Source organism: Ailuropoda melanoleuca, chromosome 10, assembly GCF_002007445.2.
Source record: "Ailuropoda melanoleuca isolate Jingjing chromosome 10, ASM200744v2, whole genome shotgun sequence".
NCBI lineage: Eukaryota > Metazoa > Chordata > Mammalia > Carnivora > Ursidae > Ailuropoda > Ailuropoda melanoleuca.
This window is the reverse complement of record NC_048227.1, coordinates 6,854,652-6,880,749: the sequence shown is the minus strand read 5'-3', so window position 1 is coordinate 6,880,749 and position 26,098 is coordinate 6,854,652. Positions and strand designations below refer to the sequence as shown.

The 26,098-nt window shown below is 56.3% G+C and overlaps 4 protein-coding genes and 1 long non-coding RNA gene across 15 annotated transcripts in view; 2 read left to right on the top strand and 3 right to left on the bottom strand.

Moving 5' to 3' along the window:
* Positions 1–3,367, top strand: part of TFR2 (transferrin receptor 2) — a 14,836-nt gene extending 11,469 nt beyond the window's left edge. For both annotated transcript variants that reach the window (XM_034669914.1, XM_034669915.1), the window contains one exon: positions 2,618–3,367. In XM_034669914.1, the coding sequence (XP_034525805.1) occupies positions 2,618–2,902 (285 nt within the window). In that variant the 3' untranslated portion in view covers positions 2,903–3,367. The remainder of the gene's footprint in view (positions 1–2,617) is intronic.
* A 2,066-nt stretch (positions 3,368–5,433) lies between these two features.
* MOSPD3 (motile sperm domain containing 3) lies at positions 5,434–8,105 on the bottom strand. Of its 5 annotated transcripts, none has more exons than XM_002927302.4 (6): positions 7,909–8,043; positions 7,257–7,520; positions 6,955–7,030; positions 6,495–6,724; positions 5,760–5,924; positions 5,434–5,658 (listed from the first exon to the last, which is right to left on the bottom strand). In XM_002927302.4, exons 2-6 carry the CDS (start codon positions 7,456–7,458, stop codon positions 5,627–5,629), a joined length of 705 nt encoding a protein of 234 aa, XP_002927348.1. In that variant the 5' UTR covers positions 7,459–7,520; positions 7,909–8,043; the 3' UTR covers positions 5,434–5,626. The 5 variants fall into 5 exon arrangements, with proteins under 5 accessions (XP_002927348.1, XP_019663571.1, XP_019663572.1 ...); XM_019808012.2 differs by lacking the exon at positions 7,909–8,043 and adding an exon at positions 7,752–7,769; XM_019808013.2 differs by lacking the exon at positions 7,909–8,043 and adding an exon at positions 7,730–7,747.
* Positions 8,015–23,162, top strand: LOC105241149. Of its 5 annotated transcripts, none has more exons than XR_004628366.1 (3): positions 8,015–8,141; positions 21,163–21,541; positions 22,270–23,006. It is a non-coding gene; the product is annotated as an uncharacterized LOC105241149 (long non-coding RNA). The 5 variants fall into 5 exon arrangements; XR_004628367.1 differs by lacking the exon at positions 8,015–8,141 and adding an exon at positions 11,938–12,334; XR_004628368.1 differs by lacking the exon at positions 8,015–8,141 and adding an exon at positions 13,653–13,759.
* On the bottom strand, positions 10,254–15,333 carry PCOLCE (procollagen C-endopeptidase enhancer). The gene is made up of 9 exons (XM_002927304.4): positions 15,114–15,333; positions 14,155–14,263; positions 13,414–13,699; positions 12,507–12,631; positions 11,802–11,938; positions 11,268–11,497; positions 10,929–11,006; positions 10,625–10,795; positions 10,254–10,492 (listed from the first exon to the last, which is right to left on the bottom strand). Exons 1-9 carry the CDS (start codon positions 15,206–15,208, stop codon positions 10,326–10,328), a joined length of 1,398 nt encoding a protein of 465 aa, XP_002927350.2. The 5' UTR covers positions 15,209–15,333; the 3' UTR covers positions 10,254–10,325.
* FBXO24 (F-box protein 24) lies at positions 16,494–26,064 on the bottom strand. Of its 2 annotated transcripts, none has more exons than XM_019808010.2 (10): positions 25,719–26,064; positions 23,280–23,378; positions 23,000–23,183; positions 21,815–22,053; positions 21,349–21,583; positions 20,369–20,527; positions 19,978–20,099; positions 19,584–19,715; positions 17,227–17,397; positions 16,494–16,890 (listed from the first exon to the last, which is right to left on the bottom strand). In XM_019808010.2, the coding sequence occupies exons 3-10, from the start codon at positions 23,142–23,144 to the stop codon at positions 16,528–16,530; spliced, it is 1,566 nt and encodes a 521-aa protein (XP_019663569.1). In that variant the 5' UTR covers positions 23,145–23,183; positions 23,280–23,378; positions 25,719–26,064; the 3' UTR covers positions 16,494–16,527. The 2 variants fall into 2 exon arrangements, with proteins under 2 accessions (XP_019663569.1, XP_034525796.1); XM_034669905.1 differs by having other exon boundaries at positions 25,743–26,064.
* Positions 26,065–26,098: the final 34 nt, after the last annotated feature.

Genomic DNA, 26,098 nt, shown 5'->3' with positions numbered 1-26,098 from the left:
CCCCCCCCCGCTCCCCGCACACACAGAGCCCTCCGCTGCCTCCTCGCCCCTCTGGCGGGAAAAAGCATATACACGATTATCCACAGTACAAGAGGCACAAGCTTGTGGCCCAGGAGGGGCAAAGGCTGAAGAAATTCAGAACAAGGAGAGCTCTCTTCCTTCTGGTAACCAGATGGGTGAAGCCCAGAGAAGCTGGCTGGGGGAGGTGTCACGTAAAGTTATACAAGACCTTAGTCCTTCGTCCTTGGCCCATCCCTCCTGCTTAGTTTTGGATACTTTGCAACCCACACTCCATCTCCTGTTCCAACCCCTCCACTTCCTTCCATTTCTTTACCCCAAGAACTCAACCCGGTCACCCATTGATTTTGGGAAACGGGGTAAGTAGGGACCGTGGGCATGGGGAAGAGTCTACAGGGCGAAACGAGAAACCGGACCATCCTCTAAGTGTAGGGTGGACGTGGAACCCATAGTGTATGCAGGACCATGGTTTTAGAACATACCTACTCCTTTTGTTTTCCTCCTGAGTCCCTGCCTGTTTCCCTTGGCATCCCTCACTCCTTCTTTCTGTTCCCAAACCCACCCCTCTTGCTCTTTCATCCTTGCTCCTTTCTCCTGATCCCCCTTGTCCTCCTCTCTCTGCAGTTTCCTCTTCCTTCCCCACTTCCTGACCTCTCCATCTCTCCCTCCCTTTGTCCCCTCCCCTGAGACACTGGTGACCCTACAGTTGAGACAAGAGGTTGGGCCTGGTTCATTCTCATTCACTGATCTTGCTTTAACCCCTGCTGTGCCAGACTCCAGGAACACAGAGATACTCCCCTCACCCAACCCCCAAAGTTGCCACATGCTCCCAGGGGAATAAAGGGTGTCTGTGTGTGAGGGGCATGATTCAGACTCAGGGCTGGAGAGTGAAAGATTCAGGACTTCAGAACCAGCAGCACAGAGCTGGGCCAGAACCAGGGAACTTTGCGGCTCTAGATCAGGGGTTGGTAAACTATAGCCAGTGGGCCCAATTTGGTCTGCCGCCTGTTTCTGCAAATAAACCTTTATGGAAACACAGACATGCTCATTGATTTTCATATGGCTGCTTTCGTGCTGCTATGGTGGCCAAGTTGAGTGTTTGCAACAGAAACAATATGGCCTGCAAAGACAAAGATATTTACTACCTGGCTTTTTGCAGGAAAATGTTTGCTAACCCCTGCTTTAGACTATGATGTTGGTCTTGAAGAACGGACAGAACTTGGGTTGTGCAAAGAAAAGACATTTCAGAGTTGGAGAGGCCCAGAGTAAGAGTGTGGCAGGGAAGTAGGCCTTGCTGTCCTCGGGAGCAGGGCGTGGACCAGCAGAGCCAGAACGGAAGCTTGTAGAGAAGCAGAGGGGAGCAGTGCACCCAACAGTGGGCTAGAGATCACCTATGGGCAGCCCTGAAGGCCAGGATGAGAAGTTTGGATTTTTAGGGTCCAGGCATCAAGGACATTAGGAAGGTGTTGGAGCAGGGAGGTGATGTGGGCAAAGTGGAGTTTTAGGAAGGATTTGGCCAGAGTATAAATGGTGAAGAGGGAATGAAGGTAGTAATGGCCGAGCTCTGGATGAGAGTGGCTGGTGGCAGATCCACCCGTGGGTGAGGGGCCTGGAATGAAGTGAGATGTTTGGAAGGAAGGTGGACAGACAGGGTGTTGAGGGAAGAGGAAGAGGAAAACCATAGCAGCTGCCATTTACCGAGGGCTGTGTGTGAGGCTGTGTAAGGCACCCCCTGACCCAGTGGCGAGGCCCAGAACGGTGGAGGGCAGGATTCCAGTGGATGGTCTGTCAGGTGGGCTTGGCAGTTATCTCCATGAGGTCCTGACTGGGGCGGGGACATGTATGAGCCCTTGGAGTGAAAGGTGGAGGACTTGAAAAAAGATAGGAGCCTATGAGCCTAGAGATTCCGATTTTGCTGGGGAGGCACCCACGCAATGGTCATTAAAAAGTTCCCCCAAGTGATTCTAATAGGCAGCAGGCTTGAAGACAACTGGAGTGTAGGTAAGGAGAACAGAGGGTGGGGGTGGAGCCCTGGGCCTGCCCCTTAGTGGGAGCAGAAGGAACCAGAGAGGGGGAGAAAGGTAGGAGCACTGGGCTAGGAGAGACGCCATCTCAGGAAAGATGATCAGCATCTGAGGCATGCGGGGAGGTCAGGAAGTCAGGCACTTCGTTAGGACTGGCCTGTCCCCTTGACCTTTGACTCTGGGCTGTGGACATTGGTGGTGGTGAGGGGGAATGCGTGGGGTGTAGGAAAGTGAGGAACAGCAGGACTATAGACTGTTCTTTGAGGCTTCAGCCGGGCAAGGGAATGGGTGAAGAGGGAAGACTGGGGAGACGTGGACGCAGGTTTGGAGGGTCAAGGCTTAGCAAGAATGGAATAGAACCCAAAACTCAGCCGGAGGACGCATCCTACCCGGCTGCTGGTGACGTCAAAGAAAGGCCGCTCCCGATTGGGTAGCCGAAGGGAGGTGGGACTTAAAGAAGGGGCTGAGCAATGGTCTCTGGGCGCGTATTAGGTCCCAAGCTGGCTAAAGAATTGCTGTTCGGGCCCGCGCTCCCGGCGGAGCCCCCACCCGACCTGATCCCCTTCTTGGCGCAGGTGGAGTTCTACTTCCTGTCCCAGTACGTGTCGCCGGCCGACTCCCCGTTCCGCCACATTTTCCTGGGCCGCGGAGACCACACGCTGGGCGCGCTGCTCGACCACGTGCGGCTGCTGCGCTCGGGCGGCTCCGGAGACCCAGGGGCCGCCTCCTCCCGGGTGCCTCCCGGCCCGGGGTTCCAGGAGAGCCGCTTCCGACGCCAGCTGGCCCTTCTCACCTGGACGCTGCAGGGGGCCGCCAACGCACTTAGTGGGGACGTCTGGAACATCGATAACAACTTCTGAGGTCCAGGGGTTGGGGGTGGGGGGGCATATGCCCCTGACCCCTGCCCGGAGCTCCTGATCTCCCGTTAGAGTGATTTCTGGGTGATGGAGGTGCCTAGTACCACCTGTCGTTGCTGACCAATTTCTCTTAGCCCTTCCCATCTCTGCAAGGGGCCCAGCCTGGACACCAGCGCGGACACCCACACCCAGGCCCTGCAGTGTAGGAGTGGGTGAGCCGTGCCTTCCACGATGGGCCTGCTGTACTGTCAGCTAATCCGAGAGCATCCGCTCTCCCATCACACAGCCCCTTCCCCTTCGGGAAAGTGTTCCTCCACACCTAGAGACCCTTCTGGAAGGTTTCCTAGGCCCTGGGACGTGGCCAGCCTTCTTGGTGGGAGAATGGCCTAGAGCCCCCAGCAGGTGGTCTGTGATGGGAGGGACTGGGGTTTGGACCTTAATAAACCACCTGGTGGCATCTGTTGTTTATAAACACCTTGATGCTTCTTCCGTACCCTCACTCCACCCAGTCATCCCTCCCTCGAGACAGGGAAGGGTTGGGCAGAAGGGCAGGAGAAGATACAGGTAGGAATGCTGTCTCTCCACATCTTAGGACGCTGCAGCCCTGGCTCTCACTCCCAGGGCAGCTGCATAAATCCTAGGGCTTGTCTTTGGGCTCCTTGGTCCTCTTTTGCTCCCGGTGTGACATGACAGGTCCCACCCTGGGTTCCAGGATGAAACTCTGCCTCTCTCCCTGCCCTCTCCTTGAGCCCCCTGAGCCTGACTAGGTTCTCAGGAGCCTGGGCCGGGGTCAGAAACCTCCTCAACTATTTGCTTGTCTGACATACTGTCCAGAACAAATTTGCGAAAGTGGTTTCTTAGCCCTTCACCTTGTCCATTTGCTCCTTGTAGCAGACAGAATAATGGTCTGGAAAAAGATGTTCACATCCTAATCCCTGAAACCTGTGAGTGAATGTTATCTTACACAACACAAAGGACTTTTTGGATGTGATTAAATTGAGGATCTTGAGATGGGGAGTGTTTTGGGCTGAAATCCCCCCCCCCACCCCGGCTCAATCCATATGTTGAAGCCCCAACCCTCAGTATCTCAGAGTCTGTATTTGGAGATAGGGCCTTAAATTCAAATGAGGCCATTAGGGTGGGCCTAATCCAATCTGATCAGTGTCCTTATAAGAAAATTTGACAGGGGCGTCTGGGTGGCTCAGTCCATTAGATGTCAGACTCTTGACCTCAGCTCAGGTCTTGATCTCAGGATCGTTGAGTTCAAGCCCTACACTGGGCTCTAAACTGGGTGTGGAGCCTACTTAAAAAAAAAAGTGGGGGCGCCTGGGTGGCTCAGTCGGTTAAGCATCTGCCTTGGGCTCGGGTCATGATCCCAGGGTCCTGGGTTCCAGCCCCACATCAGGCTCCTTGCTTGGCGGGGGACCTGCTACTCCCTCTCCCTCTGCCTGCTGCTTCCCCTGCTTGTACTATTTCCCTTTCTCTCAAGTAAATAAATACAATCTTTTTAAAAAATGGACACAGAGAGATGGCAGGGATGTGCATGTAAAGACACAGTGAGAAGGGGGCAATCTGGGAGCCAAAGAGAGGCTTCAGAGGAAATCGAAACTATTGACCCCTTAATCTTGAACATCTAGCTTTTAGAACTGTGAGAAAATTAATTTTGGCTGTTTAAGCCTCCCCCCCCAGCCCCCCGCTGTCTGTGCAGCCCTAGCAAACGAACAGGGAGATTATCCTGGACTGGGGGGGGGGGACGTGTAATCACTAGGGTCCTTTTAAAGGAGGCAAGAGGAACAGAGGTGGATAAGGGAGATGTGACAGCAGAAGCGGAGAACAGACTGTCTTAACATTATGTTGCTGATTTTTGTCCCCAGTCAACAACCTGCCAGTGTCACTGGCTGCCCCCGTTCCTTTCTTCTCCCTTGCCCTGCTTCTGAAAGAGGGCTGGACACATACCTTTCAAGGATCCTGTTCTTTTCCTGTGCCTTAGTTTCTCCTGCCTGGTTAAGTTGAGGTAATGTCAGGCAATGCCATTTTCCCCAATCTTGGCGGGGACCTTGGTGTTTCTGACCTACCAGAGCTGAAGTCTTAAAGGGAGAGAAAAAAAGTAAGGCAGATAAAGGGTCAAAAAGCAGAAAAGGATTCTGGGTATTGGAAGCATCCAAGCAACCCTGGCAAGAGCCTCTGATGGCTCAAGACTGAGACTGGATGTCTGCAGCAGGCGGGATCACGCAGGATTTGTTTGTTTCTTTGTAGTTTAAGTACGTCCACTTAGGGACAGGACCCTATTTGGGGGACCTAAAGGAGGCCTTAAAAATCTGCTTGCCCAATTCCCTCATTTTAGAGGTAGAAGTAGACGCTCGGAGCAGTTCAATGGCTTGCTCAAGGTCACAGTTTTCCCAGTGTGGCACCAGGACCGGAACCCAGGTCTATATCCTACCTGGGCCCCTTCACTGCCTCCACTTCCTGGGTCCCCTGCGGCCGGGAGGAGGAACTGGAGGAAAGAAGTGGGAAGAAAGGGGCTGCTTCCTCCATTTCTCAGTTTAATTTTAAAAATGTATTTTATTCAATTTGGAAAATGAATACAAATCCTTGGGTGCTTGGGGGAGGGAGGATGGGCAGGAAGAAGAGGGAGTAGAAGTGAGGCGAGGCATGAACATCACAGTGGCTGTCTCATGTGCATGTCCAAGTCCCTGCCCCCGGAGGAGGGCGGGTGGAGCAGGGAGCTCAGGTCCGCAGGAACACCATGGTGAGGAGTCCTGGAGAGGGGAGAAAGAAGAGCAAGGTGGTGGTGAGCAGCCCTGGGGCTCTGTTGGCCTTCCTCCGAGGCCCCCACACCCCTAGCCACTACTGTGCTCACCCAAGACGTAGGCTGCCACCAACTTCTGTCCCAGGGAGACATGCAGGATTTGGGGCAGCTGGCTGCCAAGCTCGTCCTGGAGCGGGAGCAGCAGGAAGGCCACAGAGACTATGCCCGTCAGCAAGAAGAGGAGGAAGGAGCTGGTGGCCAGTTGTGGGTGGCGGTCTGGGGAACAAGGCTCATCAGAAGCTCCAGCCCCCCTCCTGCCCAGCCCAGCGGTCCTCCTGGGAGGAAGCAGGAGATGGGAGGTGTATCTGTTTCTTACTGCCCTCCAGGGGGCATACTGTGAGTGTCCCCTCTGCCCTGGAGCCTCTGTCCCCACAGCCAGGAGAGACCCTCTCCCCTCTGGTCCCTCAGCACTTTTTCTCTTCACCCTTCATTACTGGCTTCTGTGCACATGTCCGTCAGGCAAGGGACTCCGATCTCCCATAGGCAGCCCACAACTTGGTACGGCATAGTTGCTCAGTACGGGTTTCTTACTGAACTGAGCTGAGCTGGCAACATGATAGGAAGTACCGAAGTCAGAGCTAAGGAAGAACTTTTCCCTCTAAGTAGAAGCCAGAAACCAGGGAAACTACAAAGTCTGCTTTTTGCCTAACCTAATATAAAATCTGAACTCCTAGGAATGCTTCTACCAAAAAGCAAAAGACCGAACCAGAAGACCCCTTCAACTCCAACGGAGCGCAGCTCTAGGGTAATGCTCAAGAACTCGAGAGTTCCCATCCCCCAACTCACTCTCTGGGAAGTGTCTGGCCGTGGGTGGTGCTGTCCAGGAAGGAGGCCCTGGGTGGGGTGTTGGGTTAGGCTGTCCCTGAAGCTCAAGGGGGTAGGCTGGGGCCCTCAGAACCGAGGTGATGTCCTTGCGCCCCACCACTCGACCCTCAGTTCCTTCCTCAGACAGCTCAATGCGGAAGCGGTCCTGGACGTCATAGTGGCTGGGAATGGGGGCCACGTGGCGAATCACACTGGTCCCAAAATAGGAGAGAGACCCATTGAGAGGAAGTGAGTAACAGGCAGTGATCCAAGTGGATCCAGGCCCCACCTCCCAGGAGCCCTTCCCTTAGGGATGCAAACAGAAGTGGGGAAAAAGGCTGCTAAGAACCAGGTCTGAGCCCTGTGACACCGGCGTGGTAATTCAGACAAAGGTGGCAGCGACCCCTGGCTTCCGTGAGTCCCCTCCACCCTCCTCACTCACATGTCAATGCAGGACTGAGGTTTCACATAGCCTTCTGCGTCAAACACGGTGTATTTGGCAGGTGCTGTGCAGAGGACTGAGGGGTAAAGGCACACAGAGACCGACTATTGCTTCAGACACAAGATTGCCTATGGAGGGACATTAGAGTCCCCCTTCCCTTCTACCCCAGGGCTGGACATGACTCTTTCAGTCCGCCCAGATTGGCTCTCTGACCCCACTCATCCCACTCCTCCAGCCCACACAGCCCCCCAATGTCCTGCCGCCAGGCCCAGATCCCTGGCATGAGGCGCCCATCCCTTCACCTCGGAAGCGAAGCGCAGCTCCCGTGGGGTTATAGAGGGTCAGCAGCTGCCGGGGTCCGCTCCGCTGGTCCGCCCTGAATACCAGGTCCGGGGGAAAGACGAGGACCGGGACAAGTCCGGAGGGAGGAGGGGCGCCCCGGGAACCCCGCCCAGGAGCCCCCGGGCCCACCAGCTCCTGGTCCTGGGGCGCCCCACGGCGCATGCAGGCTGTGGACGGTGGACATACGAGGGCAGAGCTCAGGGGACAGGGCCCGGAGTCTAGAGCTGGGGGACGAGAGGGGAGAAAGGGATCGGAATGAGATCGGGGGGCAGGGCCTGGTCCGATGCTGCCGCCGCCGCGTCGGAACCCCGCTAGATGAGGCTCCCGCAGACCAGGCCCAGGCCCCCCAAACCCTTCCCCTCTCCAGCTCTGCCCGGAGTCCCTTTAGGCCCCGCCCCAAGCCCCACCTCATGGTCACGCCCACCCCACAAACCCTGCCCCTAGTTGCTCCCAACCCGGGCCTTGTTTTCAGGCCCGGCTCCCGATCTCCAAGAGCCCCGCCTGCCCCGACGCAGGCCCCGCCCCTTCCGGGCGTCCCCGCTCTCCGGCCAGATCCCCGCCTGCCGCAGCGCCCCCCTCCGGAAAGGCCCTTTCTCCAATCTCTTCAGAGACCTTTGTCTGTGCCTCCGACCCCTCCCTGAGCTCGGCCCGCGGCTCCTTCGTGCCTTAGCGTCCGAACGGTCGCTCGTACTACGAGGTTTATCTTCGGATCACTGCACCTGCCAATCAACTTTTGGCCGGACCGAGGCTGCCATCTTCCCGAGAGACCATTTCTACACTTCCGCCGTACGGCCTCTGTCATTGGCTAGGGCAGCGTCGTTTCCGCCGTCAGCGTACCCCGATTGGTGAGTTTAAAGACGTGATTGGCTTGATCCTAGTGACGTAAAACTTTAAGGGCGACTACGGCTAGAAAGCTCTGCCCCGAGGAATTCGGGGGGCCCGGCGGTGCCTGGGAGCTGGGCCTTGTTCCTCCCCACTGAGACCTCCAGATCACTAGACTCACATCCCATAGGGAAGCCCTCTTTCCGTGTTTTAATCCCAGGCTCTCCTAGAAGCCTTTGCAGCAATCATAGCCGTCTTCCATAGTACTAGTTGGGAGGTTGCCTCCAGTTGGACTAGCATTCAGGCAGGGAAACTGCAGGGACCCCATGAGAAAGGCGGGTTTTTTGTTTTGTTTTTGTTTCTTTGTTTTTAAGATTTATTTGAGAGAGAGAGACAGCAGGAGCAGGAGGGGCAAAGGGAGAGAGACTCCTGAGGCGGACTGTCCGCTCAGCGGGGAGCCTGTTGCCGGGTGCAGCAGGGCTCGATTCCAGGACCCTGAGATCATGACCTGAGCCAAAATCAAGAGCGGGCCGCTTAACTGACTGAGACACTCAGGCGACCCAAAAGCTGTTTTTTCTCTCTTTGATTCTTTTCCAGCTTCTGTTCTTGCTAGGACATGCACCCCCCCCTCCCCACATGCCTCCTAATGCGAAAAGCATATGTCCTCCTTGTATGGGACAAAGAGATACTGATACCTTTGGAGGCTTCCAGCACAATAGGTGATACCTAAGGAATGACTTGACAGAACCATGTGCGTATTCCAGACCACTGGCACTAGTTACCTCCAGGCCAAGACCCCCTTGGCTTCAGGGAATGAGTGACTTATGAAGGACACCTGGACCCTATCCTTGTTCTGACCAGTCCCTGGATGCCTGAGAGGACACATGCACCAGACCCCAAGAAAAGAAGAGATTCATGCTCTTTATCTTTCTAAGTCTCCGGAACGCTCAGTCCATCTCTCTCTCTCTCTCTCTCTCGATTATATATAATCTATGGATCTTTGCACCCAACCTGCCTGCATCAGGATCTCAGCCCATGGCTCCCCTGCTGAGTCTCCCTTTCCTGCATGGGACTTAGAAATCACATTTGCACAAGGAAGTAGGATTTACTAATCCAGCCACTTGCATCACCCTACTGAATCTTCAACTCCTTTCACAAAAGAAGTGGCCTCGGCAAAGTGAAGAATCTCACCCCAGGCCACACGATTGGTTAGCAGTAGAGCAAAAACAAAGTTCATCTTATCCCAAAGCACCCCAACAAATGTAGAAACCCTTTTATCCTTTTAGGCTTTTGTTTTCTTGCTAGCATCGCTTCACATGACACCGAGTTTTATTATTTATCCGCTCCAGTAGAATGTACTTTCCTCCCCACAAGAGCAGAGACTTTGCGTTGTTTTCTGGTTTGTTCCAAAGTGCCTGCTGTTTGGAGCACTTGCAAGGGAGAAAACAGTGAGAGGGGAGATGCGGTGGGGGTCGGGTGCAGATCACCTAGGGCCTGAGTCTGCAGCAGGACTTGGATTTTATTCGGAGACTAATGGAAAACTATGGGAGAGGTTTTATTTTTTTTTGACAGCTTTTTCTTTTTTTAAAGATTTTATTTATTTGACAGAGAGAGACGGCCAGCGAGAGAGGGGACACAAGCAGGGGGAGGGGGAGAGGAAGAAGCAGTCTCCCAGCGGAAGAGCCTGATGTGGGGCTCGATCCCAGAACGCTGGGATCACGCCCTGAGCTGAAGGCAGATGCTCAACGACTGCGCCACCCAGGCGCCCCTATTTTTTTTAACAGCTTTATTGAGATATCTTAGACATATAAAGATTGGATATATTTAAGGTGTACAACTTGAGGGGGGCCTGGGTGGCTCAGGTCGTGATTTCAGGGTCCTAGGATCTAGCCCTTGTGAAAAGATCACCACAGTGAAGCTAATTAACACATCTGACACCTCTACATAGTTACGTGTGTGTGTGTGTGTGTGTGTGTGTGTGTGTTGAGAATAAGGGAGAGTTTTGAGCAAAGGGGTGACAAGGTCTTAACATTCTTAAAGATTGTTCTGTATAGTAAACATCTGTTGAGTTTAACAAATGAATGAAATCTCCCAGGTGGGCCCCCAGACCATAGAAATGGACAGGTGACCCCTTCCTCAGTCAAGAAACATTTATTTGGATAAGAAAGGAGTCTCTAGGGCTCCAGGCTGGGAAGGTAGCCTGGGTTTCAGGCCTGGGACCCAGCAGCCGGAACAGGCTGGGAGGGGCACTTCCTCTTGCTGAGGTTGCTGAGGATCTGGTCCTGGCTGGACCGGTAGAGAACCACGAAGCTGTCTGCAGGAAGGACAGGACCTCTGTTCTCGTCCACCTGGCCCATCATCAGATAACTGGCTCCTGGGGGAGGAGAGGGAGGGATCGAGAGTGTGTTATTGAGACCTTGTAGGTGTACCTCCTTTGTCAGAGTCCTTTAGATTCTGTCATTGTCACGAGGCTCCGTCCCCTTCCCCATTTTGCCACATCCATTACCTTTCTTCATGAGGGGGCACTGCTTGCAGGGCACGTAAAACTTCAGGGGGGTGTCGGTGAGTGGGGAGGGCAGGTCCAGGCCTCCCGTTTTGTAAGCACCAATGAGACTGACAGTGACAGTGAGGCCCTCTCCCGGGCCCCGAACCATGGACTTCACTGTTGCGGTCACCACTGTGGGAGAGTGGGGGTGAGAGGTGAGGAGACAGGAGGCCAGCTCAGGGCTGGGGCCAGGAGGGGGTCTTTGAGGACAGGAGGGGAGGTTAGAGCTGCTGGAAGAGCACAGGTGGCGGGTGCGGCTTCTTACCCAGGCTGCTGGAACAGAAGTTGCTCTGCAAGGTGCCTGTCCGTCGGCACTGCTTCGGGCAGGACACAGTGGGCACGTCTAGGAGGGAGGGGGTGCTGTTTGTGGAGGGGGACCCACCCAGCAGGTTGGAAGGGCCACTTTCCTCATAACGGCCCCACTGATTTGCATTCACCCAGAGCTCTCTCCAGCGTTGAGTCCCAGCACCCGGTACCAGACATCAGTACAGAGGTGGCCCCAGTGACTGATGTATGAATGAATGAATGAATGAATGAGTTCGGAAAGGTCTTTGAAACAGCTCCCTTCAGTCTGCGTCCCCTTCCTCCCCCTTTCCAGACTCACCGGGGTCCTCTGGAGTTGCCTGGGCCTCAGAGGAGGCCTTTGGTTTCTCTGCAGATGGGAGTCCGGGCTTTGGGAGCGAGGTGCCCAACCGGGCATCCTCCCCCGGGCTCCGGGCCTGCCCTTCGGCACCTCGAGGCTGGGTCTTGTAGGAGGCAGAGAAGCCATCAGCCGTGACACTGAGGTCAGAGACGAACTGGACGAGGAGCTCGTTCCCTTCAGAGGAGATGGGACTGCGGGTGGCGGGGCACCAGGGGAAGTGTCAGGTGGGCCTTGTCATCTCTGCCCTGGGTTGGCTGTACCAGCTTCCCGACTGAGCAGGACCTGCTCGCCTCTTGATCGGTGGACCGGTCCTGGTGCTGTCCCAGGGCCAAGCCAGGTCTCTTGCCTGGTCCCCTACTAGCTCCACCCACCCGTTTGGGGCTCACCGGTCCAGATCCCTCCTCTTCAGCTAAACCTAGCCTCTGCCCCCGCAACTCCCTTCCCTAGAGAGGGGAGACGCCTAGACCCACCAACCCCTTTGGTGCGTCCCCTTACCCTGGGGCCGTGTCGCCGCAGAACTTCCCCAGCCTCTTGGCGTCATCGCTCACGGCTCCGTTGAACACGCTGACCGAGTCGTAGCGGCAGTAGGTGTCGGGCTCCAGGTCAAACTTCCCGAAGGTCAGCGAGATCACCTGTACGCCGGAGAGAGGAAGCTGCGCGACGGGACCCCGGGCGGCTGGAGGGCGGCTCGAGAGCCCTGCACCCCTCGCCTCGTCCGGAAGCTCGCGGCAGCCTCCTCTCCCCCCTCTCGCGTCCGCTGGACCCCCCTCTCACAGCATTCACACACGCACCCGGGGAAACCCTTCCGCGGCGTCTTCCGTTGTGGGCAAGGGCTGGTCCTGGCTCGCGCTCAAGGAACAGAGCCGGCACCCACCTCCAGCGGCACCGCGCGCGCGCGCGCGCGCGCGCGCGCACACACACACACACACCCACCCACACACACACAGACACACACACACACACACACACACACAAACACCGTGTATAGAACGGCGTCGTGTACCTCGCTCGCCTAAGACTCGTCACAGGTGTGATTTTACATTTTTTGTTTGAGCTCAAGCAGTTCTGGGTCTGTTTTTGCTCCCTACCAGCGCGAGCTCAGTGGTCGGGACATAGCAGACGGTCAAGAAATCTGTGCTGGCTGCATGTTGGAGAATGCCGCCTGGGTCCCCGAGGGCGGCCTGGGCAGGGGGTCGGTACCTGGTCCGGGGGCGCGATGATGTGCCAGGAACAGCTGATGCCCGGGGGGTAATCGGACTCGGGCCAGTTGGGCGTGGTCAGGGTTCCCTGGGCCTTCTCCAGCCGCCCCCCGCAAAATTGGTGCTCTGGGGAGGGGAGAAAGGAGTGGGGGTGGGAGGCGGTGGAGACCCTTGGTCAGCTCGAAGAGAGCTCTAGGCTGGAAGCCTGTGCTGGAAGCTCGGACATCTGGGTCTCAGCATGAGGGGACGAGAAGAGAGGTAGGGAAGAGGGGGGTTGGTTAGCAGAGAGGGGGCTTGGAGGAGCAGGGCTCAGGGGAGTCTTGGACCTCCGGGCGCCCAGGCGGGCGGTGGAAGGGGTCGGAGGCATTGGCTGGACACTCTCCCTTCTCGTCCCTCCCCCTGACCCGCGGCCACATGGCTCCTCTTCCCCTGGGAGATCCCATCTCCCCGGTCCGGCGGAAAAGTCCCCTTTGCAGGCTGGGGAGTCCCCACGTTGTGAGGGTGCCTTCAAGTTGGGGCACAGCCCCAGAGGCCTCTTTGGGGAGGTCCCTGCCTTAAACCTTTTAGGGGAGACTTCTGCCGCCAGGAGGGGGTGATGGGACCGCAATCGGGAGCCCCGGGCTGGGTGTAGGGGGCTCCGGGTCGGGGGAACCTAGTCCCACGGCCCGGGGGTGTCCCCTCACGCCCTTCTGAGGGAGCCCGATTGCGGACGGGGGCGGGCAGTTACTCACCGTCCCAGTAACCCCAGGCCGCCCATTCCACCCGCGGGTCGGTGACCCATTTCCGCCTCGCGCCTGGGGGGGGGCCTGGAAGAGGGGGCGGGTGGGAGCGGGAGAGGGGAGAGAAGACGGGGAGGAGGGACTGAAGGGGCCAGGAGAGGGGGAAGGCGGAGGTGAGGGAGGTCTCACCAGTGCCTGAGGTGGCCCTCCCGCTGTACCAGAGCAGGAAGCCTCGTCCTCCTGTGCCCTCGTCCGCCGTCATCCTCAGGGTCACCTGGTTGCCGGGGGCGACTAAGGGCGCAGGCCGGAAGGTCCCACAGAAGCGTCCAAGCCGCTGGCCCGAGGTTCCAGACCCGGCAAAGACCTCCAGAGCATCATAACGGCAGGGGGGGGGGGGGGCCNCATAACGGCAGGCGGAGTGCTGCTCCAAGTCGAAGACTCGGAAGGAAAGGGACACAGTCTGGCCCTCAGGGACCTGAAGGCGGGGACAGGGAAGAGGACCTGCAAAGTCAGGCCACACACAACCCAGGCGGAGGTTACCTCTCTTTCCCCGAGCATTTCATAGGGAAACTGGGCTTGAACAGCAAGGGACCCCATTGGGGTGCAGAGCAGAGGGCCTGGGTTCTGCAGCAGCTTGTGGCTTGGTCAGGGGACAGGACCTGAGGGCGTGGAGAGATTGGACAGCCAGGAAAGAAGTTGGGAGTGGAGGAGCAGGCCCTGAGCTAAGGAAGGTGTGAGGACACTTTGCCACGTGTTATTGTGGGCACTGCTGCCCTCAGCGACCAGAGGGGATGGGGCTTGGACATCCCTGGGGGAAGTGGTGGTACAGGGGCTGGAGGGGAGAGCAGGGCGCCGGCAGACTGGGGTTCCCTTAGCAGTCAGGCCTGGGAGACTAGAACAAGGGGGCAGTGATCAGAAGGGCCTTCTCACCGTTATTGTCCAGATGCACTCCTTATTGGGGGGGTAGAGGTTGGGGAAACCCTCACTTGCCACGTAACCTGACTCCCCGGTCACGTCCCCTCCACACAGGAACACAGGTCTGGAGAACAGAAGAGGGGTCGGCCATGAGTGGAGGAGAGCTTGGGAAGGATAGGGTAATGGGGATGGGGGGCCAGCGAGGGAAGCCGGGGGGATGGAGGAGAAAGGCCTCGGGGATCTGGGGCAGCCTTGGCCAGCCAGGCCGAGATTGAGAGGATTAGGAACAAGTGGGGCCAGCAACTTGGCTGTCTCTCCAACACCCCCCAACCCCCACCCCCACCCCAACAGGAATTCCCGGAATCCTCCCCAGGCTGTTCCTCACTCTCCCCCCTCGCCCTGCCTGGCAGTCCGGGACAGGAGCCGCCTAACTACTTCCAGATGTGGACACAGCCACGAGGCCATGGGGGGGAGGGGGCGGAGAGATGAGCAGCAGCCGCGATGGCCCTCACGTTGAACCTGGAGACCAGATTTCCCCAGCTCCCAACCTTTGCCCTGCTCCTGTTCCTGCTAACTACTTGAGTACCCTACTCCCAAGTCTCCCACTCGCTCCCCCTCTCTCCCCCCCCACCTCTAATTCCCTCCTGGAATCCAGATGTCCAGCTACCAGGCAAGTTCAGGGTCTTGGAGCTCTCAGGTTCCACGGGGGGCCCAAGGGTCTGGGCAGATGGGGAGACTTAGAGGACAGGGGACAAAGGGTGGAGGAACGGGGCAGGGGGCAGTGGTGACCCACAGGAGATTGTGGTCCTGTAGTAGGGAGGGAGAACTCGGGGGCTAGGGAAGTGTTGGGGCTGCTGGAGATCTGGGGGGGTGGTGTGTGAGTGAAAGAATCCACAGGATCCACAGGCAAACCCCCCAGGAATCAGGGCTTTTGCTGCTCACTCGAGCTACCTGGAAGGGGCCAAGAGACCTACCTGGTATAGTTGGGGGTCTGGCCCTGGGCGAAAGGTAGCAGGGCCCAGGCAGTGATGAGGGGCCCCAAGAGGGAGGCTGTGGCAGCAGGCAGCATGGCCGGGGGGAGAGGCGCTGGGGTCCTCGAGTCACAGGCAGCCGCTGAGTTCAGTGGCGGCGGCAGCGGCAGCAGGGCTAATCAGTGCCAGATGAGGCAGCCTCGGGTGTGTGGGCGTGGGGACCGGCCAGCGGGGCGGGCGGTGGGGAAGGCGGGACAGGGAGAGTGTAGTCGGGACAGTGGTGAGGCCAGGGGCCTCTCGACGTCCAGGACACATAAATATTGACCTAAGTCGGGGGTGGAGCAACGAAGGGCAGAGGGAACATCAACCCTCAGCCCTAATGCGGGCATCGGGCACTCTCATCGGGAAGCCCGCTCTGCCCGTGCCCGAGCATGCCGTGGTCACAGCCTCCGGTCCTTCCTCTTGATCACCTGCTTGCCTGCCTCCTCAGCGCCCACAGGAAGTCCTTCCCTTGACCCCCGACACCCCGTCACTCACCCCCCTCCTGACCACCCCCCCTCACCCTGCTCCAGCTTATTTTCCACTTCAAATTGCTACTGTCTTCTCCCCATCCCTGGGCCAGACTAGGCCAAGGAGAAAATTCTACCTGCTCCCCCATTTTCTCTTCCAAATATTGGGAGGTATGGGAGTGGCTTAGGGAGGCATGGTGGGTGGATAAAGGGAGCATCCCCCAGAAGAGGAGGGAGAAGAAAGTGAGGGAAAGGGACAACACGCGAGACTGGACCTGGAAGGTAAATGGGAGGAGGGGAAGAGGGGACTGACTTCGTGGGGACCAAGAGACGTGGGTAGGAAGCTCTGTGAGGTCAGAAGCAAGTGGCCTCCTCAGGATGGGAGTAAGTCTGAGACACGGGATCCGAGGAAGAGAACCAAGTAGCATATGTTGACTGCATTGTTCCAGAAGGTGGAGCTTGCACTTCCAAGTCCAGAAGCCTGGGCCGGTCTTGGGAGTGGGAGGGGAAAGCAAGCTGAGGGATTTAGGTGGTCAAGTCTGCAGCACCTGAATGCTGGTGCCTACCTCGGCCACGCTTCTGCCCTCTGTCACCCACTGAGCCAGGCATCGGGCCCCTGTCCTGTGCCCCATTTTCCTCCCAGGCCCCCAGGCTCCAAATTGGGCCTCACTTCAGCCTTTTATTCTATTTGTCCATCAAATCTCTTGTCCATGATAGTCAGATTGGGGGCCCCTCCTGGGCAGCCCCCTGAACATTTTACAAAACAGTTCCTTGTCCACCCTGGCATGTCTGGCAATCCCCACCCCCCCATGTGCACATACAGTGTTTATTGCTGCCACCCCATCTCTCCTTAACTCCTGGCCCAAGGCCAGACTCTCCCTCCAGGGGTGAGATCAGGAGGGGGGTGGTCAGCTCTCAGGGGTTGGGGGGCCTGGGCCAACTCCTGCAGCAGCCCTCTGCAGCATGTCCAAGGCCTCCCAAAAGAAATCCTTCTGTGCAGCCATCAAGGGCATCCAGCCCACGATCTCCTTCATCTTTTCCATGCGATCCTGCAATGTGGGGCAACTGTGGATCTGGCTGAGGTACTCCTCACAGGCCCGGGCCGTCCCCCCAGGGTCCTGGGATGCTCCGGCCCCCAGGCTGGGCTCGGGGGTCCCCACCACCCTGCTGGCGGGTAGGTCCTGATAGGTGGGGTGGTGCTCGATGTCATGGCTGGACAGCATGTAGAGGCACTCTCTGGTAGCGCAGAGGGAACAGGCACACAAAGGGACCTTGGAGGAGAGAAGGGGCGTGGCTGAGTGGGGTCTTTACTGGGGGGCTCCCAGGAAGCCCCAGCTGTTGTGTTCCTCCCTCTCCGACCAGCCCTGAGCCAGCAAGTGAGCTAGGGCTGGCCGAGCCCCAAGGCTGTGTGAAGTCAGAGAGGGCCAGCACGGTCTGCTAAGGGAGAGAGCCAGGAGCCCCGGTGTGTGGCAGGCAAGGGACGCAGGGGATGCTGGGGAGATGGGGCCCCTGGGTTCCTGCAGGAGCCGCGGCTACGTTGCTGTGTGCCACCTCGCTCTATCGCTCCTGCCCTCCCTGGTTGCCTGCTGGCCTGACAATGCTCTGACCTTGACGTGGAGCTTCACGAAGGAGGCGCTCCCCTTAGGCCAGCCAGGGAGGCGGCCTCCAGACCCACAGCCGCAGCCCAGAAGCTCCTTCCTGAAGTCAGAGCCCTGGCTCAGCACCAGGGAGTGGTTGAGGCCACACCACAGGGCGACGGGGCGCTGCAGATAATGCACCTGAGGACACAGGGCCAGGATCCCTAAGGTGGGAACACCGAGGATTTGGGGGCCCAGATAGGACAGGAAGGCTCAGGGAAGAATCTAGGGAACCTAGGAGAGGAAAGTGAAGGGACTCAGCATCCCCCCTCTTGCACCCCCCACCCAGCCAGGAGGTAGACCAGCAGCACCCTCTCCCTCCTTGGCTCTCCTGCCGCCCCAGTTGGACTGCATGGGGCCCAGCACTTCTCTCAGTTCCTCATCTCTGCTCCCCAGAAAACAGGCTACTTGCCTGAGCCCAGGGCCTTCTATCTGCTCCCTCACTGTCACCCCAGGCCTGTGCCAGTCCAGCCCCAGGAGGACGGCTGTGCTTCCTCTTCCCAAAGTTTGAAGACGCCCTCCCTCCCTGTGCGATTCCAGGGCAACCCCCAGGAAGGACTTTCCTTTCACTTATTCCTCCCATCTCTCTCCAGCACTTTCAACTTGTCCTATCCCTGTCTTTCAGATTGGCCACCCTGTTTTGAAAAACAACATTTCCACCTGATTCCTGCTGCTTCCTGACCTCTCTTTGAGGCAGCAGAACTGGTGACATGACCAATCTGAGGTCGACCCCATTCTTGTTCTCACCACAGCCAGGCTTTCCTGCCTTCTTGTGATCTGGCTTTTCTCCTTACTATGCGACTGACATGTTCTCTCCAAAGGTACTTGGCCTCCCAGCTGCCAAATCCCAGGGCCTCTCCTGTGCACTTTCTCCTGAGATTTTGAGGGCTTTAATTTTGAAAACACAGGCACATACTTTATGGTCTTCATAGAAAAATTATAAAATATTGGTGAGCAAAGATTAATTTAAAAATCACTGGCTAGGGGCGCCTGGGTGGCTCAGTCGGTTAAGCATCCGACTCTTCATATGGGCTCAGGTCTTGATCTCAGGGTCTTGAGTTCGAGCCCTGCACTGGGCTCCATGCGGGGTGTGGAGCTTACTAAAAAAAAAAAAAAATCACTGGGAATCCCACCACCTACTGTGAACAGATGTTGGATGGATATTCTTATTTACCGCTGCTTATGTGTGTGTCTCTGTGTGTGTGTGTATGTAAAAAATGTATATTTTTAAACAAAAAGGGGATTATGTAAAATAATTTCATAATTTTTTTCACCAAAAAATATGGGCTGACCATGTTTCCGTGTCACTAAGTATGTTCCTGCATTATCTGTCACCATCAGTCACTCCCCTCCTGATTGAAACTCTCTGAGCCCATGGCTTCTGGGATTTGGCATCTGTGAGTGTGCCCCTCCGGTCTCAGAGACAGCCTTTTCATTCCCTCTGCCTACAACATCGGCTTCTGCCTGGGCTTTGCTCCTCTGTCCCTACTTCTGTCCGTGTCAACTTTGTTCCAACATGGAATCTAATGCCAGCGAGACATTTCCACTTTAGAAAAAGTCCAAGTTCACACTCTGCCTCTTTCCTCAAGCCAGCGTCCCTTCCCACATTTGTAGAGATGCCATCTTTCTTCAAGGGGTCTTGCGCCAGAGCCCCTTTGGTCCTCGGGGCCTCTCCTCACATTTCAGCAGTTCCCAGAGCCTGTTCATTTCCTTTCAAAACGTCTCCGGGATCCATCCTTTTGTGTTGTCACTTCCCCAGGCTCTTGTCTCAAGTGCTGCTTGGCTGCCATGGTCTCCCAGTGGGCTTCTCAGTCGGCGGCCTCCTGTTCTTGGTCATCCGTGGGGGTTGCCTTCTGCTCCCAAACCTGCAGTGGCTCTTTCCCAAATCTACGCCTCTTGGGGCTCACGCCCACCTGTACCACCTCAAATCTACCGATTTCCGAAACACGCTCTCTGTTTTAGGTATGTGCAAGCTGCGTTGTTGTCCCCACTGTACAGAATGTCTCTCCCTGTACCCACCCGCATCCGATCTAACCCACTGGGCCCTGATCACATCTCACCTCTTCTGGTTAGACCAGCCCACCCCCCGGTCTCCCTGCTGCACTAAATCCCTATTGCACTTACAGCAAGCACCGCACAGAGCGGACCTCATAGAGCCAGCCCTGGGGAAGACATGCACCAGTACCACAGGCATTACGTACTGGTTGGCTTAACTTCCCCAGGGAGTAAGGAGTGGACTCTAAAGAGAGTGGAGAAGTGGAGAGATCTGGGGGTTAGGGAATTGGAGGAAGGGGGTCAGGATGAGAGTAACTGAGAAACAGTCTCACCTGTGTGGGTTCCCCTCGGTCCATTTTGTCCCCTGTTCCCAGCTGCCCGTATCTGTTATTTCCCTGCATGAAGATTCGGCCAAATTCATCCACCAGGCCAAGGTGATTGTAGCCAAGAGCGCAAAATAGGATCTAGGAAGTAAGACAGAAAGAGGAGGTGGGCGTTCAGTTCCCTCCAGAGCAACCCTGCACTTCGGAATCCCCCAGCTGCTAAGCTGCCATTCCCAGCTGACTTCTTTTGGCCCTGCCTGAGGCCTCGCCCCTCTCTTTGGGTCCCCTGTCCCTCCCTGAGCAATCATTTGATCCCTGCTCATACTTCAGACCTCTGGTACCTTTCAAACCCTAACCCCCCCACCGCCCCGCCCTGGTCTGCCCCATCCCTCCAGGATCCTACCTTGGCAGGCAGTGAGAGAGCAAGCGGCATCTGCTGGTCCAGGGGGTCAAAGGCTTGAAGGGTCCCAAAGAGATCACGATACACCCCTGGGGTATGCACCTCAAAATACACTCCCCCCTGGTCTGGGGGGTCAGGAGCCCTCAGCTCAGCAGCTTTGGGCACCTATTTCCTAGAGATAAGGTCCTATCTGGGATAAAAGCTGCAGGATCTGGGGTGTCTCACACTCACTAGCAATGTACCAGCTATGATGTCTGGGAACCTAAACTCATCTTTTCACTAGGATGCCCGAGAGGGTCCACCACAGAGCTAGAGTAAGTATAAGGGGGTGTTGTCCATATCTGGAAGGTCTGTTTAAGACCAGGGTCTGGAGAAGAAGGAGGGTGGTTCTTACCCGTGATGTAAAGAGTACTGCTCTGGTTGGAAGCCATGCAGGCCACACGAAGGTGAGGCAGGCAACGGGACACCTTCCTCAGGGCCAGCTGAACTGTGTAGGAGCGTGGCTGGTCCAGCTGGGTTTCATTCACTACCAGAGAGTAGATCTTTCCTTCCTCTGGGAGATGGGGAGAGGCAGACAGTTATGTGGGGGAAGGGGACTGCCCGATATCCATATTAACTTCCCAGTAGACTCTCTAAGCCGTATGGACAAAACATTTACTGCCCTAGAGTGGGGTCGGAAGAAAAAGGATAGAAATGGAATAAGGAAGGAGTGACCTTGAGTTGTCCAGACTTGAGCCCTTTACCACCAAAAATAAGTCAGGGAAGTCCTTGAGCATGAAAGATGAGTGGAAAAAAGACCTAGCAATCAGATTTGGCAGAATCTAATTGGACTGTTAGGAAGAATGATCCTGAGAACTCGGGGCCCTGCCTGGCATTAAGAAGTCCAGAAGGTCTCAAGCTTAGGAGTGTGGTCAAATAAAGGGGACAGGGGCTCAAGGCTGGCTCAGTCAGAAGAGTTAGTGACTCTTGATCTCGGGGTTGTGAGTTTGAGCCCCACATTCGGTGTAGAGATTGCTTAAATAAATAAATAAAAAAATAAATAAAACTTAAATATATAAATATGACAAGGAGCAAGTGGGGGGAAGTTGGGGGAATCAAGTGTAGTGTCTAACAGGGAGGTTACAAAGGTTAGAATTTTGAAAATTGGCCTTTCGCTAGAACAGTGGTTTCCAAACTGTTTTTTTGCAGCGTGTCCTTTGTTCATATGAAACACACAGAATCTTCGACTAGGAGGCAGACAAAAAGCAAAGCTCTTGGGTTTGAGAGCGGGATGAGGGGGCATGCAGAAACCCACGTGAGAGCCCTCCCCCTCCCCCGCAGCACGTCCTGAAGAATCTATAGAAAGCAGTTTGCAACCACTGCTCTGGGCCACACCTGTGAGAAGCAGCAGAGCCCGCTGGGTCTCCTGACCAACCAGCACAATCTGTTTGAAGCTCATGGAGTGGTGGAAGGTCATCTTGAAGACCCGCTGCCCACTGGACTGCAGATAGACCTCGACACAGTCACAGGCCCGGCTGCCAGTTGTGCCCACCACGCCTGGCTGCTCCCGAGTGGCCAATACGTAGAGGTATTTACGGTAAACTGTGTCACATCTTGGGTCCGAGGCAAACTGTAGGAAGAGATGAAGGTGTCTGGGATCTAGGCCTTGGAGTGGAATGAGGCTGGGCCAATGGGATCCTGGGGTGAGAGATGAGGTACTTGGGTTCAGGGCCGGGAAACGAGGACTTGTTTCTCAGTTCCTGGGACAGGTGAGCGGCTGTCCCGAGGAGACTACCTCAGGGCTGGTGTGGGCCCTGGGTCCCCGCAGGAGGCCTGGGTCCCCAGCGGCTCTACAACTCACATCCTTGGCTCCGCGACACAACACAACATAGCGGCAGGCTCGCTTCCACTGGATCTGGCCGAGGGTAGAGGAGACCAGGGCATTTTTGAGGAAGAAGAGGGTCCCCGCGTAGTCAAGAATGAAAACGTGGTCCTTGGTGGGCAAGAAGCGGCGGTAGCCATGGGCTAACAGGGGGGCTACACTCTTGCTGAGACAGCGGCGGCGGCCCCCAAATGCCTGGAAATACAGGCCTTTCGTGTCTGGAGAAGGGAAGGAGATGGAAGGCTCAAGGGGTCAGGATGGCACAAGGGAGAGGAATCAGAGCTTGGGCAGACTCAATTTGTTGGGTAGTGTGGTATTTAGCAGCTGACAGACCCAAGACTGGGGAACAGACTCCTTCTAAGGGACACTGGAAATCTCAGAGGATATCTTTAATAATCCCCCATGCCTGAACTTGAGTTCTCTGCCCCCCTCAGCCCAGGGCACATGCTTCTAAGGGAGCGCTTCTTCAATCCAACCTTGCATCAGGGACATCAAGGGGAATATAATATATAGAAAAGCAGCAGAAAGAAGAGTGAAAAAGAATGACCGAGAAAGGTCAGTAACCCCCCTCACCCCTAGCTCTGGATCTGCTCTCTGGAGCAGGTCTGGATCTCCCTTAACCTCCAGTGTGTGAAATCAAGTACTTGGATGGGGCTCCCTGGGAATGGAGGGGTTTAGAGCATGTTTCGCAGCCTGGGGTGATTTTGTCTCTCAGGGAGCACTGGCTGGCACAACAAGGGGGAGGTTTGCTTCTGGCGTCTGGTGGGTGGAGGCCAGGGATGTTGCTAGACATCCTGTAATGCACAGGACAGCCCCTCATTCCAAGTAAGTATTTGGCCCCAAATGTCAACAGTGACAAGGTTGAGAAACCCTGGTTTAGGGGAGGGAAAACTCCAGGTGTGGGGAGTGGAGGAGGTGTCCCGGGTAAGATTTGGAAGAGAGTTTGAATATGGAGGGAGGTTTGTCAGGGATGCTAGTAATGGGGGTCCATCAGAGGGTGGAGCTAGAGGCTTGCAGTGCTGGAGGGCATATGTTTGAATCGAATGGGCTCTTCCAGAGAAAGGGGCCCTGGAAGTTTGGCTGGGCAAACTCTTTGGAGCAGGAGGGATCCCAGAATAAGGTAGGACAGAGGCAAAGAGCACGGGAGTTTCTGGGGAAGTGTACAGTTAAGAATGGCAGCTCTCTTCCAGGGCCGGACCCCAGAACCCTGCTCTCGTAGGCGAGGACTGAGCCTGTGACAGATGCGTCTCCACACGCCCTCGGCATCGCACACTTCATGGAAGTAGTGGCAGGTCTGGCCCAGAGCCATGACATCTCTGACTGGGAGGAATGAGATGATATGCTCCACCTGGGGGGCAGGAGGGAGGAAGCAGGAATCACCCGGGCCTCTCAGTGGTCTGGCCCCCTGTCCTTTATCCTTAATACCTCCCTGCGGAGGACTCACCAGCTCTGGGGGGAACAGCTGAACAGAAATAGGGTTCCCTCTCTCCTTCTTCTCTTCACCCCCAGGCTCTGGGCCACATGAAGGGCAGCTCCGCTTCACCTACCCAAGGAGAATGGGGAGCACAGGAGTTCCATGAGAGTCAGGCCTCTTTTGCTCCCTTCTCTCAGCCTATCTTTCATTAGCTACTTTCTTGGGGGCTCAAAGCTTTGTCATCCAGCTCTGTGTTCTCAAATCCTCCCATCTTTCTTTCTAGGTCCATGTGTCACCCCTCCCTGTCTGCGGTGTTCCTTGGTCCACTGAGTCCAAAGAACCCCTCCCCCGATCTCTGGCTGCCATCTTCTTGTCCTTCCCTTGGCTCACTCCCTCCTCACCCGGAGCCCCTCCTCCCCTCCGCACAGCCCGGTGACTTTTTGCAGCTTTCGTCTCCGGCTTCTCCTCACCATCCTGACTGCCCCCTCCCTGCTCCTGCCCTCATCTCTCCGGGCCCCTTGGCCCTCCGTAGTCAGCTCCCTGGCCCCCGTCCCTGCTGCCTTTCCCACACCATGTCCCCCGCCTGGGCTTGGGGGACCTCTGGGGCCCCTCTGCCTCCTAGGCCCCTCCCCCATGGAGTCTGGGAAGACAAACCTCTCTGTGACCTCACTGCCCAGCCACTGTGACCTATTTTCCCCAACCTGGCCCAGGATTTTCTCTTAGACAGCTCCTGGGTTCTAGCTCGGCTTTAGCCACCCAGTGGCTCATGGGATATGCATTTTACAGGAGAGACACAGTGTGAACTACTGGTAGATGAGGCCTTTCCTTTTGGGGAGTAGTTGTGAGCTTCCTCCACTTGAGGCCCTTTTGGCACTAACTCTGCTCCGTAGAGAAATACCGGGGAATGCTTCCTATCTCAGCAGGCCAGAGCCTCCAGGGGATTCGTGCCCAAGAGAATAAACTCAAAAAAAAAAAAAAAAAAAAGTATAAACTCAGTTTGACAGGTGAGGGGGAAGGGTGACCCTGCTAGAGTCTCTTAGAGGAGAGCATGCACTGGATGAAAGTGGGAATAATTCAGCACAAACTCTTAGTCTCATAAAAACACACCCACAAGCAGATTTCCTGGGACAGTAACATCAATGCATGTATGAAGGACAACCTATCAAGGTGGAAGAAAGGGATAGGATTACTCTGAAACTTGGGTATCTCCCAGAGTCTAAGCTTTTAGTGTAGTCTTATGGGGGCAGAGGGGTGCCATGTATGAGAAACAGCAGGAGTTGGGGGTGTGTCTGTCTAGGTAGGACCAAAGGATCTACACAAATAAATCCAAGGAGTAACCGGATCTTCCAGGAACTCAAAGCAATCCAGTCTTGGACAGCCAGCCCTCAGCTGCCTAGTATTACAGATTTTATTGCACTAGCTAATCGTCAACCACCCAAACTCCCTTATTCATGGAGACTAGTAAACAACTAGTTTGAGACACCACGGACGGAATTTTAATCATTCAATAAATGTTCAGGAATGTCAACATTTGAGATGTGATTTATAAGAAGCTTAAAGTGGTTTGCGGTCCAGTAACTTCTGACCATATTAAATGGACTATGTTATGCCACCTAAGAGGATGCTAAGATCGCTCAGCAGACAGAAAAAGATCGTCGGCTTCCTCTGGTGTCTGGGTCCTCAGGAGGCAAAGAGGATGCGGATAGAAAAAGCCCACCGTACGGGGCGCCTGGGTGGCACAGCGGTTGGGCGTCTGCCTTCAGCTCAGGGCGTGATCCCGGCGTTCTGGGATCGAGTCCCACATCAGGCTCCTCCGCTATGAGCCTGCTTCTTCCTCTCCCACTCCCCCTGCTTGGTGTTCCCTCTCTCGCTGGCTGTCTCTATCTCTGTCAAATAAATAAATAAAATCTTAAAAAAAAAAAAAAAAGCCCACCGTAGAAGCTGTTGGGAAACGGGTGGGAAACCGGGCTTCTAGAGCAAGCGGTCAGTAACTTGCGGTTTACTCTTGCCAACCCATCAACTTCCCTCCGCCTCAGTTTCCTCATTTATAAAACGGAGGGCTCCTTCTAGAGGGCACGGTCCCTTCTGGACTACCCGCTCCCCGACTCCGGGCTTGGGGGCATGCTGGCCAGCCGGGCGGCAGCTCTGGAGGCTCTCTGGTCTCCCGTAACCCTTCCTCCAGGAGCTGAGCTGGGCATCTCCGGTCTCTGGGAAGCCGCCCGCCCGCCGGGGCTCGGGACACCGCCGCAGGGCCTCAGCCTCCCCGGCCGGAAGGGCCTCCACGGTCCCTTCGGCTGCAACGACCCCCTGCCCACTGGCTTCAGGCGTCACCTGGCCCCAGCCCCCCGCCCTCGGCCTCCCTCGCGCCCTCAAATTGGGTTCGCTCCCTAACATTTCCAGCTCGCACGCGCCACTCCAGCTCCTGCACTGTTCCCAGCCGGCCCGGCGCGCAGCGCTCGTATTCTTTACCTCAGTCTCAAAGTTCTAGCTCACCCGCCTCCTCCTAGGCGAAGGGACCGCCTTCTCGCCCATGCTATTGGTAGGTACAGCTGTCCCTCAGAGAAGCGGCCGGGCCAGGTTCCCTCCGGAGGATCTAATTGGCCTTCTTGTCAGTCACTCGCCTGTATCTGGCTTGCGATTGGTCTCCGTTGGAAGAAAACGAAGCCCCGGCTTGCGGTCACTCGGCCTCTATCCCTTCTAGTGGAGCGCAGGCGTCCCCGTCTCCTGGTTAGACTTGATTGGCTCCATCCCCAGCCCTAAGCTTTGCGATTGGATGCGGCTGCGCGGGGCGGACCGACCTGGAGCGTCGGCCGTTGGCGACCGCTCCATTCTAGCCCCCTCCCTTCTGT